This window comes from Etheostoma spectabile, chromosome 21 (assembly GCF_008692095.1).
Source record: "Etheostoma spectabile isolate EspeVRDwgs_2016 chromosome 21, UIUC_Espe_1.0, whole genome shotgun sequence".
Classification (NCBI taxonomy): domain Eukaryota; kingdom Metazoa; phylum Chordata; class Actinopteri; order Perciformes; family Percidae; genus Etheostoma; species Etheostoma spectabile.
The window spans coordinates 22,869,700-22,885,019 of record NC_045753.1 but is presented as its reverse complement, the minus strand read 5'-3'; the positions used below and the strand labels follow the sequence as shown (position 1 = coordinate 22,885,019).

General features: G+C 41.5%; 3 protein-coding genes across 3 annotated transcripts in view; 2 read left to right on the top strand and 1 right to left on the bottom strand.

Moving 5' to 3' along the window:
- The window catches only part of birc5a (baculoviral IAP repeat containing 5a), a 6,464-nt gene extending 1,603 nt beyond the window's left edge, over positions 1–4,861 (bottom strand). The window contains exons 1-2 of the mRNA XM_032501662.1: positions 4,578–4,861; positions 3,445–3,554 (exon numbers count right to left, since the gene is read on the bottom strand). Of these exons, the coding sequence (XP_032357553.1) occupies positions 3,445–3,554; positions 4,578–4,685 (218 nt within the window). The 5' untranslated portion in view covers positions 4,686–4,861. The remainder of the gene's footprint in view (positions 1–3,444; positions 3,555–4,577) is intronic.
- A 270-nt stretch (positions 4,862–5,131) lies between these two features.
- faap100 (FA core complex associated protein 100) lies at positions 5,132–9,702 on the top strand. Its single transcript, XM_032501660.1, has 8 exons — positions 5,132–5,502; positions 5,629–5,747; positions 5,925–6,802; positions 7,168–7,324; positions 7,409–8,333; positions 8,426–8,548; positions 8,844–8,930; positions 9,055–9,702. The coding sequence occupies exons 1-8, from the start codon at positions 5,350–5,352 to the stop codon at positions 9,184–9,186; spliced, it is 2,574 nt and encodes an 857-aa protein (XP_032357551.1). The 5' UTR covers positions 5,132–5,349; the 3' UTR covers positions 9,187–9,702.
- A 4,914-nt stretch (positions 9,703–14,616) lies between these two features.
- The window catches only part of LOC116671668 (aspartate and glycine-rich protein), a 4,818-nt gene continuing 4,114 nt past the window's right edge, over positions 14,617–15,320 (top strand). The window contains exon 1 of the mRNA XM_032503063.1: positions 14,617–14,866. Coding sequence (XP_032358954.1) covers positions 14,794–14,866 — 73 coding nt within the window. The 5' untranslated portion in view covers positions 14,617–14,793. The remainder of the gene's footprint in view (positions 14,867–15,320) is intronic.

Below are 15,320 nucleotides of genomic sequence, written 5' to 3'. Positions count from 1 at the left end.
CATCAGAGGGATCTCATTGTTGAAAGATATCAGTCGGGAGAAGGGTACAAAAGAATTTCCAAAACATTACATATACCATGGAACACAGTGAAGACAGTCATCATCAAGTGGAGAAAATATGGCACAAAAGAGACATTACCAAGAATTGGACGTCCCTCCAAAATTGATGAAAAGACGAGAAGAAAACTGCTCAGGGAGGCTTCGAAGAGGCCTACAGCAACAGTAAAGGAGCTGCAGGATTTTCTGGCAAGTACTGGTTGTGAGCTACAGTTGTGTTCGAAATAATAGCAGTGCCTCAACAGCAGCAAGAAAACAATGGTTTTATTAACATTTCAAACTCTATACCCCAGATAAGTTTCTGGGGGGTAAAAAAAGGTATAGAAAACCAAACAACCAACAGGACAGCCATGCATACTGGGATTCTGTGAAATTGAATGATTAACTGAAAGGGTGTGTTCAAAAAATAGCAGTGGTGAGTTCAATAGAGAGGGCATCAATTAGGGAGGGTATTCTGGGAAAAAAGGGTGTTAACAGGTGATCGTATTTAAGGATCAAGACAACTGGCATGCTGGCTGTGCATTTCTCCTGAAAAAACAATGAAAATGGGTCGTTCAAGACACTGTTCTGAAGATGAGCGTTTCCTAATAAAAAATTGATTAAAGAAGGGAAACATACAAAGAGGGCAGAAAATCATTGGCTGTTCAGCTAAAATGATCTCAAATGCCCTGAAATGGGAGCAAAAAAACTGAAAAACGAGGAAGAAAAGAAAGAAGACAACCCCTCGAATGGACAGAAGAATAGCAAAACTGGCGAAGACTCAGCCAATGATGGGATCCAAGAGGAAAGCAAGACCTTCAGTTGACAGTGAGTCTGTGACAATCAGAAGACGTCTTATTGAGGTTAACCTTCCAGCAAGAAGCCCCCGCAAAGTCCCACTGCTGAGAAAAAGACATGTGCAGAAGCGTTTACAATTGCCAAAAGAGCAATGACTGGCCTGAAAAGAAAATGGCATAATATCTTGTGGACAGATGAAAGCAGATTGTTCTTTTGGGTCTAAGGGTCACAGGCAGTATGTCAGACGCCCTGCAAACACAGAATTCAAGCCACGTACTCATGAAGACCATTAAGCATGGTGGTGCAAGCATCATGATATGGGGATTGTTTTTCATACTAGGTTGGTCCGATTCACCGCATACAAGGGATCATGGATCAGTTCCAGTACATCAGGATCCTGGAAGAGGTCATGCTGCATATGCTGAGGAGGAAATGCCGTTGAGGTGGACCTTTAACAGGATAATGACCCCAAACACAAGCAAGCGAGCAAAAGCAGGTTCCAGATGAACAAGATTCAACTGATGGAGTGGCCAGCACAATCCCCGGACCTTATCCCATTGAAAACTTGTGGGCTGACATAAAAAGTGCAGTGCATGAGGCAAAACCAAGAAACGCTGAGGAATTGTGGAATACAGTGCAATTATCCGGGCTGCAATACCTGTGGAACGATGCCAGAAGTTGGTTGACCATGCACCACAGATGTGAAGCAGTCATCGGAAACCGTGGTTTTGCGACAAAAATTAGTTTAGGATACTCAGCTAGGTTCACTTATCAAGAATTTCTTTGTTGTACAGTACATTTTTGAGTTTCCAAGGAAAGATGGCAACACTGCTATTCTTTGAACATGCCATTCTTACTTTATTTGAAATATTATATATTATTAAGTTTTGATGACTTTGCGCAATTGTTTTGCTTTGGAATAGAATGTACTGTGTCCCCAATGTATCTGTGTTCTTATTAAAGTACAATTTCTTGAAGAATTTTGACATTTACTCATTTTTCTAAAGGCACTGCTATTATTTCGAACACAACTGTACATGTGACAACAATCTCCTGTACTCTTCATATGAATGGGCTTTGGGGTAGGGTGGCAAGACGGAAACAACACTGCACATCACCCAAAGAACACCACACCCACAGTGAAGCATGGTGGTGGCAGCATCATGCTTTGGGGCTGGTTTTCTTCAGCTGGAACCGGGGCCTTAGTCAAGGTGGAGGGAAATATGAAGAGTTCCAAATACCAGGCAATTTTGGCATAAAACCTTCTGGCTTCAGTTAGAAAAGTGAAGAGGAAGTTAACCTTTCAGCATGACAACGAACCAAAGCACACATCCAAATCCACAAAAGCGTGGCTTCACCAAAAGAAGATTAACATTTTGGAACAGCCAGAGCCCAAACCTGAATCAAATTGAAAATCTGTGGGGTGATCTTAACAGGGCTGTGCACAGATGTCCTCGCAATAGGAACACTTTTACAAAGAAGAGTGGGCAAATATTGCCACGTCAAGATGTGCCATGCTAATAGACTCCTACCCAAAAAGACTGAGTGCTGTGATAAAATCAAAAGGTGCTTCAACGAAGTATTAGCTTAAGGGTGTGAACACTTATGCAGCCAGGTTATTGTACGTTTTTATTTTTCCCCCTCGAAGATTTCAGTTGTTTTTCAATTGAATTGTTCACGTTATAGGTCACATTAAAGATAGAAAAAGTTCTGACGTGATTCATCTTTGTCCAATTTTTTTTTACATCACAAAAACCTGGCATTTTAACAGGGGCGTGTGGATTTTTTATATCCACTGTATAGTCACTTTAACATCATTTTTGTATTCATTAGTTCCATCACTGGATCTTGATTTTGATGCCAATCGGCCAAAAAAGGGAAACATGTCCCTGGGTCAAGAGAGCAGCCTAAAAATTTACAAACATATTTGGCCAGTTCCAAAATTTATAAAAAAGGTACTCCACATATTTCACACATTAAAGATCAGTTGCTTAGTCATGTTGAGTATCGCTCAGCTGGCCAAAGCAGTAATGTCTTCTGAAGATTTCTGGAGTCTAAGAAAATAACCTTGATGATGTCTTGAAGACTACACATTTTTAATGCAAAGTCTGTTAACATGGCATTTAAAAGAGGGGGCTGTTTACCAGGCAGAGAGAGTTTAAAAAATATGCTATTGTGTTGCATTATGGGAAATCAAGGGGTCCAGTAATAAGAAGAAAAAAAAGAGTAAGGTATCTCTATGACCCTTCTTTTTGAAATCAGTCTCTTTTGAGCCCCCTGACTATATGGAAGTGCAATTTCGAATTGCTGGAGAGCTCCTCCATCTTACATGTATATACTGACTATATGATTAATAATTTTACTTTACAATCTACTTGATTACTTTGCTATTTGTGCATATAATTATGTTGTGCTAGTGCTTGTTGAGCTATTTGTCATTTTACCCAATATTACAGTTGGTTTGTACAGAGTCAACCTATTTCTCTAGAGATAAGACTAATTCGAAGAAATAAGATCAACATAAATTTATTGAGAAATGAAGATGCATAAATCTCCTGTCCTGTTTATTTGCGGTTCTGTACCATGAGCCTACTAATGAGGTTATCTTACTCCGGGTCGTCCTGTGGCTCCCAGCCCTCCAGCTCTTTGAGGCAGAAGAAACACATGGCGATGTCTGGGCAGTTGTCTGAGGGGGTGTGAATGAAGCCAGCTTTGGCCATCTGGAGAAACAAATGAACAGATAGACCACATTAAAAAAAAATAAAAAATGTAGCTGTATTTAATTCTAAAATGATAAGTTGCGAAAATTGATTGACAACCACTTTTTGGTTCAATCAATATTCCAAGCAAAAACATTCACAAGTAAAACAAAATAAGCCGATTAACTGATCAGTAGATCCACAGAAAAAAAAGAGGAAAACAATTCTATCATTTTCTAAGCAAAAAATAAAGCAATATTCAGTTCTCTTTTAATTTTGGCTGCCTGTCAGACAAAGTGACCTTTAAAGATGTCACTGTGGCCTCTGGGTAGTTGTGCTGGGCATGTTTCTATTTAATTAAATTTTAGAGAAAAAAGGATTAATGGAGAAGATATGATGGAGTGTAAAATTAACTTTCTTGTCCACCAGCCAAATGGCTAGTGAATGTTCACATTTTACCACCTCTTGCATATTTTACCAGCATTTGGCTATTTAAATGTGATGATTTGCTGCTCTTTTCAGTTCTATATCATTATAAATTGAGTATTGTTGAGCTTAGGAAATGACATAACAAACTGAAGATGTTCCATTAGGCCCTGGGAAATTGAGTTTGACAATTTTTCACTATTTTCTTAACATTTATGAACTAAATGGTTAATGTGTTACTTGAAAACATAACCTAGAAAGTAGTCCACAATGAAAATAAATTAGGTGCAGCCCTTCTTCCCTTTATGAACTTAAGCCAGTGCTTTAAATCAAATCCTGCGTCTGAGCTCCAGGTTGTGCAGGTAACGTCATTCTTTTAAAATTTTAGCTAATATCAATATTAAAAATGTATAATATCAAAAGCACTTGCTTTGTTAGTTGACTTCAAATTAGAGCGACCTTCATTTGTTAAATGGGCAACACAACTTTTAATCTTACTTCTGGCAGGCCTGTGTTCCCAATGCCAGTTTCTTACTCTTTTCTAACGTTAAATCTAATTGTTAATGTGTTAGCTAGCTAACGTTAGCCTTAGCAAAAATCAACCGTTTCTTCACTCACGTTTTCCGGGGTGCAAGAACAGCCTTCGTCGAATGGCCACCCCTCGAACGTTTTCAGTCTATTTTCATAAAAATACATTTTAACATCCTCTTCTTTGAATAGTTCCATTGTATTTAGCGTTAAACCAAACGTCAATGACTTTAGCTTGAACCACTGTGTCACCACCACCTTAAAGCCACCGAGCTAAACGGTGTTTTCAAATTTTGGCGATGTTCATTTCGACTGTTTTGATTGGTGGATGAAGATCACGAGCATCCCGTATTTTCTTCTTCGTGGATCAACCATGGCATCAACGCCATGAAAAACGGACAAGTACGCCACCTAGTATTCTTAGCTTTTTTGGGCGTTCGGCTGCGTGTGACACTGCGTGTGTGAACTTTTACTGGTGCTAAAACTTAGAAAAAACAACAACAAAACAACTACAGTAATGTTTAAAAAGGTTTATAAAGAAGATAAAACACATTTCCTTCGTAGTCTTCCCTGAACCCAGACAGAAGTTTTAACCGCAAACTCACATCCACCGTTTGGCGTCAGGCTTCCGTTTATTTTTCATGGGTAATGTAGTTCTTGGTGGTTATTGGTCCAAAACACGACGCGCGGAACTTTGTGACGACATCCCATCCTCTGTCAACAACCGGTTCCAGACGCGTTCAGTTTTGCCACACATTCTCACTTTTATTATCCCTCCATTAGTTTACAGTGTTAACAGTGTGTCTAGAGTTACATATGCTGCAGACTAGTCGGTTTCTTTTTCGTCTTCGGTGTCGTGGTCATGGAAGGACGGTGTGCTGTTGAGACCTGGGCAGTTGGCTTGTCAGGAACATCATGCACACCGAGGGTCAGGTTTGGTTTGGGGACAGATGTGTTCCTCAGCACTGGCAGCGACGAGGTCTATGTCTTCAGTACTCAGGAGAGAAAACGCACGGTTAGTTACGTTAACTCATAATTAAACGCTCATGACCAGGCATCCCAATCACACTGCAAAGCTAGACAACTAACTATGCGTCGACATGTTCTGTACGTTTGACTGAGTTATGTTGTGTTGTTGCAGGCTGTCCTCCAGTTTCCTGATCCTGTGAGGGACCTGGTTGGAAGTCATGACAAGCAGCTCCTCTATGTAGCCTGTGGGAGCGGAGTTTATTGTGTCCGTTTACAATTACTGCTATCTAGGTATGAACCTTCATATAGCTGGTCCAATTTTAATGCAGAACAATAGTTAAGTTTAGTCCTCTTTTTCACAGATACTGTAATTAATCATGAATAATAATTACCCTTGTGTTCAAAAAACCATGCTAAATTGAGTCCTGTCCATGCCGTGTCTTATTACATGTGATCTTTCACCTGCAGAGCTCCCAGCTCCCCAGCTGATGCATCCTCCAGTCTCGCTGAGCTGAAAATCCGCTCTGAGTTTCTTGTTGTTGCAGAAGAAGGAGTGTTATCAGTGCTCCTCGTCGGCTCTGTGTTCCTGACTCTTTCCCAGACAGACACGTCCTGGACGTTGACTCTGTACGAATCCTCAAACTATGAAATGCTCGGTTCATTCAGCCTACCACTGGTGTCAGGAGTCGTACACAATGACAGTGAGGGAAAGACGGCAATGAAAAAGAGGCCTGTGCTGATTTGTGTCCATTCTAATGATGCAACACCACCATCTTCATCGGAGGGGACTTTAGCTGACGGTCATGTCCGCCTCGAGCCAGTCCTCTTCAAACTTCTGTTCGGGATCGACGCCGGCCTCACCAAGTCACCAGTCATCCTTTGTGGCCTGCCAGACGGTCGCCTGTGTTTTCTCCCTCTGCGTCTCCCGGGATCGCGGCTCAGAGTCCTGCACAGCCTTGAGCAGCCAGTTGTATACGTTGGAGCATCTGTTGTCATGGAAATCTCTCCGGGGCATGGACAGTGTTTGGTGGCAGTGGGTGAACTAGGGAAAGTGGTGCTGATCAAAACCGACAAGGGAGGGTCAGAGGGAGGGGGCAACAGAACTGGTTTTATTGAGGGGTGTGTACCTGGGCCTGTCATGTGTGGCTGTGTGGATACAAACTGTCTTTACTACAGCACTGTGTCGGACCTGCTGGTACTGGAACTATCTGAGGGATTATCTCGGAGAGAAGGCCAAGAAAAGGATGAGGAGACATCCAGGAAGACACACGCAGAGCTCCAAAGCCCCACCAGTTTAAATGTGTGTAGAGTTGCCGCCTTGGCTGAGCCTACATGCACCACTGCAGGTAAGCAGGCCCAGCATTTAGGCAACAGGTATGGTTTAGTTAGGAGGCTAGTGTGTTTAAGTGTGCAATGCAAAAAACAAACAATGAATGTACGTTATCCTCTTCACAGAGGCCGGTGTGACTTTGACAGAAAACAAAAGAGAAAATAATGGCGATGTAATTATTGAAGGGGTTTGATTTGCTATCCCAAGTCTCTGCATGTTAGTTGACTAATATACAAGCCAGAAAATGTCTCTTCACGTTGTTCAATTTTGCATCGAGGTGTGCATCAAGTCTGCGGCAGACAGTGACCCTCCTTTCCATTTAACTTGCAACCCTTAAGACTAAACTATTAGTTTTTTCTTAATTGCTTTTACCTTTACCAGGTGCAGTTCAGCTGCTGGGGCTGTCTGTCAGAGGGCAGCTCCAGAGGATCACCTTACCATCGGGGAGAGAGGATGCAAGGTTGTCCAAGGAGCCTTCTGCTCTGGTGGGACGCAGCGTCGGGGACCTCCTGTCTGCTATTGGGGACGTCTGTGAAAGGTATACCCAGCACAGTAGACATTTATTGTAGTTAATAGTTAGCTTTCTGTTGATATACATTTGACTTTCCTTACTTTCCTTTAGAGCATCAGTGCTGAAAACTGCCATCAAATCAAAAAACCAAATTCTGAGGCACCTGAATCAGGTGCTTAACATCAGCTTCCTGCTGATAGCCAGTGCAAATAGTGAAGAGCATCTTCCCATCCGGGAGAAGCCAATCAGATGTCATGGCGTGACCAGTTGGAGTAGATTGCTTCAAAAAGACTCCCTGAACCTGACATGTGTCTTGGATAATCCAAGTCCTTATATTTTGGAACGCGGCTGGACACTGAGCATCGCTGTATGTCCTCTGTCTTATCCTCCCAGTGCTGGAGGGGAAAGCTCCTCTACAATTTTTTCTTTCCCGTTCCACAATCTCCATCCAGGGGAGACTTTAGAAGTGTCACTGCCCCTAGCAGCCGCAGGCGAAGCGTCCTTCCCCATGACCGTGAGCTGCTCACTCGTCTTCTCACTCACAAGTCTCCTGGGAGAGGAGGCCGCAAACCTTCCTGGTCTGCAGAGTAGTTGCATCAGTTTGCCCTTAAACACGCTGACAGTGGATTGGTTGCACGTCCTGCAGGTGAACAGTCCCACAGCCACCCATAAAAAGGACACATCTCAATCCAACAACAACAACACAGATCCCATCCAAGCTTTTTTAAAATCCCGCCGGATCAGGTGCAGTGGAAGAGGGGGGGGAGGAGGAGAGAGGGCTTCAAAGCCTGAACACGAGTATTCAGCTAGTATTCAAGTGTCGTCAGAGTTACTGAGGGATACACTATTGTTGAAAAGCCCCGATTTGGACACTCACATTCCTCAAAATGTGGGCCGCTCTCTGCTGGAATGGATGTTGTCTGAAGGTCCTGGAGGAGTGACGACGGGACACCAAGGAGACCAGATTGCACTCAGCAGCTCAGTGGTCCATGCTCGAGGGCCAAACGGACACACAGTCAAACTGACTGCAAAAGAGGTAAAGAATGATTTAAACCTACACCCATAAAAGTTTATTTTAGCTCGTATCAATTTAATAAAACAAATAATTGTTGCTGTTTTGTTCTCCAGGTAAACGTAGGAGAGGAGAGCGCGGGGAAGGAGGAGTCCTGGACCGCGGTGGAGGTTCAGGTTGAGAGCCCATCTATAGCAGCAGTGTGTGGACTGCATCATGCTGTGCTGCGCCGGGTACAGGTACAACACACACACACACACACACACACTGCTAATCTTTCCAGCATTCTCAGATAAACTTACAGTAGGGTGAGTTTTGTCTGACATTTGCGGATGTTTATTATACTACACAGATCAGATTTTTTTTTGAGGAAGATTTTAATTGGTTACTTACTAACATCTGTCATCTCAGGTTTTCACAACCACACAATTATGGAAAGACTAAGTGATACAATCAAACATGTTAGTTGTGGCTTTGACAGTTTGGATGATATGAGAACGAGACCTACACCGTCTGCTCTGTTCCTTCACACAGACTCTGTTGCAGAGGGCTCCTGAGAAGGCTGCTTCCACAAAGGGGCTCCAGAGTTTAGGTTTAGGACGGGTATTGCAGCAGGCCGAGGTAATTTTGTCCATTTGGGCCGCATTGATTGTCTATGATTGTGTTTATGTCTAAAGAATATTGGTGTTATTTCTTTCTTTTTTTATTTAAACCTTTCTTCTTTTTCCTCCACCTCTAATGGCAGCACCTGTTGCAGCAGATCCAGCAAAGTCGAATTTCGGGGGCATTCAGCGTGGGCGTGCCTACAGAGCAGAAGACCCGGTTGCTTCTCCGCGTTTACCAAGAACTCAGAGAAAACCCCCTCCTTATTGTTTAACACGGATTTGGCCGAGCCTACGCAGCTGCCCTTGGCCTTGTCCAGTGTCCCGTCTTTGCAGCTGAAAAATAATGTCCATAATTGTAATTTCTGTGGCAAATGTGCTTTTGTATCACTGTGAATGTTATTGGATTTGACTTATTATTCTCCATCATTTTGCTATTGTACATGCTCTACAGCTCTAAAAACAATAATCACCCACATCGCTATTTTGTGTGTCGTGTGCTTCAGCTCAAACTAACTTTATGAACTATATCATTCAATTCAAGGTGACTGAAGAGCTCAGCTGGAGTAAAAATATCTGAAATTAAGCCCAAATGATATGGTTTAATGATGCAATGTCAATGACCAAACAGCATAAATACATGTAAATGAAGCTTGTAATCAACCTAAGAGGTTGCTCAAGTGTACATCAACTGAAATAAACAACAGCTCACTAAAACCCTTTGGACACAGAGACCTTTCTGTTTCAAAGCTTCTCCTCTAAGGTCTCATGAGTATTGGTGCTTTGACAGTTTTGTTTAATGCTGCAAGATAAAGCTCTTAATACACAGCCGTGAGTACAGTGAATAAGTTGAAATCAGCTTAGAATGACATAAGACATAAATCATAATGAAGATGCCATATTGCTGTAGATGACTAATTGTGCCCGCTTGCTGACTGCTTCGAGCTCCATCACTTGGCACTCTTCCTCACAGCATCTCCTCAGGCTTGGCTGTCCTCTTCCTGGCTAGCAAAAGCTCTTGTTGCCCAAACGGCCACAACCCTGCCCTGCTGTACTCCGTTGTACTACTTCTCTCCTTTACTGTGAACCTGCCTCTCTGATGTTCACTCCTTCCCTCTGTTCTAACTTGTAGCGGCAGCGTTTTGTGATCAATGATCTACTCACGCTGGCTGTTAACACTCTTCTGTCCTTTGACAGTGCACTCTCTGTCAGCCCCCCCCACTTCAGTGTCCCTCCCTCTCACACTGCCCTCGACAGCCTCTCTGTCTTTTGCCGAGTGTGGGTTTGTGATTTAGGAATTAAATTTAAAAAAAAATTTAAAACAGTTGTTTTCCCGTTTTTTACTCTGCTTTATTTGAATTTCTTTTGTCGGCTATCTGGCTTTAGCTTTATGACGATTAATGTTTGGGATGCTCGATTAAGGCCTAACCGAGTAGGAAGGGTGTGCTCTGACGTGTGTGTGCAAAGGCTCAAAGGCTTTATGTTACTGCACTTTCATACTGATAAACACAACGTACTGAATGTGGCAAATAATCAAACCACGGTGCAATAATTATATATTGAAGTTATAATACATCAATGAAATTATCCACTGATCTGATTTGAGGCAAAGTCCTTATTGGATAAGAAAAATATGTTTAAATAGCATACATCTAGAAAAGGTAGTAATTATTATAATTAACAATTTACTTAAATCATCAATAGTAATGATGATATGTAAGGTTTCCTCTGGCTTACTACGATACAATGAACCAATGTATAATGTTAGAGGAGTAATGGACATGCTGGCTGAGGCCCAGAGCGGAGGGCCAATGGTGGAGGACATACCAGGCTGGACGGAGGGGAGGGAGTGGTGTGGGCAGCCTGAAGTTTCAAAGGCAGACAGGAACCACCACACACACACACACACACACACACACACACACACACATACACACACACACACCTAGAACCAACAACATTACATGATAAAGTCTATTTCATCAGTGTAACCTGTGATAGTATGTACATTGTTTTCTGTAAGGGTTTAAAAACTGTTTAAGATAAAAATTCTAAACTGAAAGCATGCAGATCCAATAAAAGAGTCTTAAAGGCAAGTTTACTTATGTAATGTGTATTATGTAACATGTCTCATCATCAGCTCTTATTTCACCTGCATAGTCAGTTGGACAGACTGCAGAGCATTAAAACACACATTTAAAGTGATCAGAAGCAAAACAATACTTTAAAAATGCCCGTCAAGCTAGCTAGCTCAACCACCTCGGCTATCTTCTACTTACGTGTTCTTTGTTTCTTCCTCCTCAGATGATGATGATCTTGTGAATTCAGTAATTTCACAAGTTAATCCTCCTCGGATGATGTCATAAATTCACAAGTTGAAATCAACAGAAAACCGATTTTGTGATTGCATCAATTGAAATTGGGAGCCGACAAATGAAACCCCATACAAACATACATTCCTCACATTCACTCCTGTGTGGTTTACCTCAGGAGGAGTTTGAACCAGCGTCTCAATGTCCCCATGGCGGTGCTCTTCACCACTGGTCCATCTTCTGCGCTGGTCAACTCAAAGAACCAGAGAGACAAAACAGATCAAACTGGATAAACTTCACCTTGGTCAACTTGCAGACTGAAACACGTTGACACTGAAACATGTTCACATTAAAGCACTCACTCTGACATCTCTCCATGTATAGTGCATGTATAGGTCCTGAGCATGTGTGTGTATTTCAGGCCTGTGTGTGAGTACTAACAAAAAGTGTGTACACAGAGTGCAGTGCAGTAATTTCCCCATTGGGGACTAATAAACTAATTATCTTTATCTTATCTTATCTTATATTCATATAGACAAAAGAAATCCAATTCTTCTCTGTAAAAGTCACCTCTTCTTTCGGAGCCCCTAGAGCAAAGCTGGTAGTGGAACTGTTTCACAGGTGGAAAGTTGTGGGATCAAAACTCCTTCAGCACAGGTTTTCTTTTATTACTGTACATCTGAAAACCCCTTAAACCATACAGTCATCCATAAACCTGAACAGGAAAGAAAGGATTGGCTCAAATACAAAGCCAGAACAACATTAATATAAGTGTTTCATGAAAGACTTTAAACCATGGGTCTCAAACTCGCGGCCTGGGGGCCAATTGCGGCCCGCGGGATGATATTTTGTGGCCCCCTACTTGACATCAAAGTTCAGTGTTATGCGGCCTGCGCGTTCTGAAACTTTGTCATTGTGCATGACCCTTATGGCTACCGTAGTCTGCGTGACAGCGGCGACGGTTTGTCAAGCTAGCTAAGTACCCTTGTGGCAAATGTCTGAGGTTTGACATGTGATGTCTGTTGTTGTGAAATGCACCAACCATATCAGATCTAGGGGTTTAAAGCACCGCAGTTCCGCGCCTTTTTTGAGGAAATAGAGGGGGTTTTTTGGAATACTTGATGCGGCCCATCTAAACCCAGACTCTACTTCCAGCGGCCCCCAAGTAAATTGAGTTTGAGACCAAACGAAAGAAATAACCAATCAAAACCCTTCCATACTGTAGATTTCAGTACCTTTATTCATCCATTAAACGACCTGAAACCTGTCGTTAATGGCCACAAAGTGTGGAGCAATCCACTGAAGTTGTAGGCTAATCAAAATAATAAAGTAATCTCAGAGAATCATGCAAGCTCAGCTGCTTCACAGTCTAAAGGTTGTGAGTTTGGATCCCACTTGTAATTTTTGTGGTTTCCTTCTGTCAACCCTAGATGGATGTTGCATTGAGGTGTCTCTTATTGTTAAAATCAATCAGTCTGTTTCATAAAGGCACAAAGCTGCTGACAGGGTAAAACTCCACTGCAACTCGGATACATTTCAGCTGGGACATGAGTCACTTCACAAGTTATGAAAGTTGATCAAATAAAGGTTGATCAAATAAAGGTTGATAATTTAAAAGGGTTTTCACAATATGACAGAAGGAAAAGGCAAAACTCTGCAGTGGAAGTTGAACCCACAACCCTCAGACTGTGGAGCAGCTTCTTTAACACGGAACATGGGACACACAGGTTTTAACAGCCTTTATACCTTCACCAGGGCAGCTAGCAAACATCAGGCATCCGAGCGACACCTCACAATGGCGGGATATTTGAAGACCTTTGGTGAGTCCAGGGTGGATTTGCAACTGGATGAGCAGCGCTGACGAGAGACAAGCCTGCACAATGAGAGAGTAAGCAAAAACCGGGACATACTGAAGCGCCTCATTGATTGTGTCATCTTTTTGGGACAACAAGAATTGTCTTTCAGGGGGCATGACTTTTGGCTCAAAAAGTGTTTTATGAAAGACTTTAAACAAAAGAAATAACCTATCATAACCCTTCCATACTGTAGATTTTCAGACTTTATTTATACATTAAATGACCTGAAACCTGTCGTTAATGGCTACAAAGTGTGGAGCAATCCACTGAATTTGCAGGCAAAATAATAAAGTAATCTCAGAGAATCATGCAAGCTCAGTTGCTTCACAGTCTAAAGGTTGTGGGTTTGGATCCCACTTGTAATTTTTGTGGTTTCCTTATGGGAAAGAGTCCCTGAATCAAGGTAATTATTTGGAGCTTTTATCTCTGCTATCAGAATATGACGCTGACTTGCGACACCACCTTGCCACGGCCACCGTTTTCACAGGAACATCTGGGGAAATTCAAAAGGATCTCATAAGTGCTGTTGCTGAGGTGCTAAATGATGCTATCAACAAAGAGACCAACAACACCAAGTTTGTCGCAGTTATGGTGGACGAGACCACAGATTTCATCAACACTGCTCAGCTACTTCGGTATGTTGCTGACACTGGAGTAAAAGAGAGATTTTTAAAGTTTGAGGATGTCACAGAACGAAAACAAGCTCAGGATCTAGCAGCAAAAGTGCAAAAGTGGCACAGAGTCATGACGGAGCCGCTGTAAATCCATCAGGCTCTGTTCGTGCACTGTTATGCACACACATTAAACCTCGTGGAGGTCGTTACAGAAGGCCCTGACTGAAAGCCCATGGTACGCTACTGTACATATACACAGTGTATTTTTTGATTTTTTTAAAGATGATTTTTTTTGGGGGCATTTCCAGCCTTCAGTTTTATAGGACAGCTTAGACACACATATATATATATATATATATATATGTATATACATATATATGTGTGTGTATATATATATATACATATACATATATATATATACACACACACACACATATATATACACACACATATATATACATATACATATATATGTATATATATACACATATACATATATATATATATATATATATATATACATATATACATATATACATATACATTTTATGTATTTGTCATCAAAATGCCAATAAGGTTCATTCAGAAAGCTAAGTCTCGCTGCCTGTTTATTAATCTTTAAGTATGTTATTTGTGGAAGCCTATTTTAATTTGGTGTAGTAATGATATATTTTTTAATTATTATTGAAACAGGTTGTAAAATGTTTACAATGTCTAGGTAATAACTTAGAATATCAGAAAAAAACAACAACTGATGGTCAAACATTTCACTGAAAAATAAAAACGAGTAGCCTGTAAAATCCATTAGCGGCAATTCGGCCAATCACACGCAGGCGTGGACGTCAATTAATGTCATGGAAACAGAACGGCGATCCGAGGAGCCTACATGAGGGCTGCAGACCATTCTAATTTCTCACTTTGCATTTTGACTTGGGCTTCATGCAAGGCGAACCTGTGGAAAACAAACTCTTTGAGTTTTAAACCGCTGGAGACAACATAACTGCAAACTGATCATTTGGAAAAACAAAAGAACAACAAAGAACAACACAACTTCTGAATCACTGTTCAACAACTATTGTGGTGAAAGGAAGAGCTTGGGAATGGCCGATCGTCCACCTGGTGGTACACCGGAGGAGCACCTCCCGGATTTACCGAGGGGACGCATCCAACAAGGTAAGACAACTTTTAGATTTATTTCTATTATAGGTCTAGCCTACTTATCTCTGATTCATTGATTTATTCAATAAAAATAGCCAATCTTTATCAGTAGCTAGCTAGTTGTGGAAATTGGTGTCACGTTTAGAATTTAAAGGTGGAAAGCCATTAACGTTAGGCCTGTTGGAGAAACAGATGTTAAAACAGACTTTTACTTTACAATTTCTCCTGTAAAATAATTATTAGCTAGACAGCATGTCTTAAATATCGCGGGACATGTGTGGAATGTATCAACAATCAGTGTATGGATGTGAAAACACTGTTATTTCAGTTTGAGGGCAACACAAACATTATTACAAAATATAGCTACATTGAGTTTGCTGAAAAAAGATGGCGATTGGGCCAAAATTCATAAAATGCCATAAAACGTATTTGAGTTGAGCACCATGGAGACGATGGAACTATTAGGATC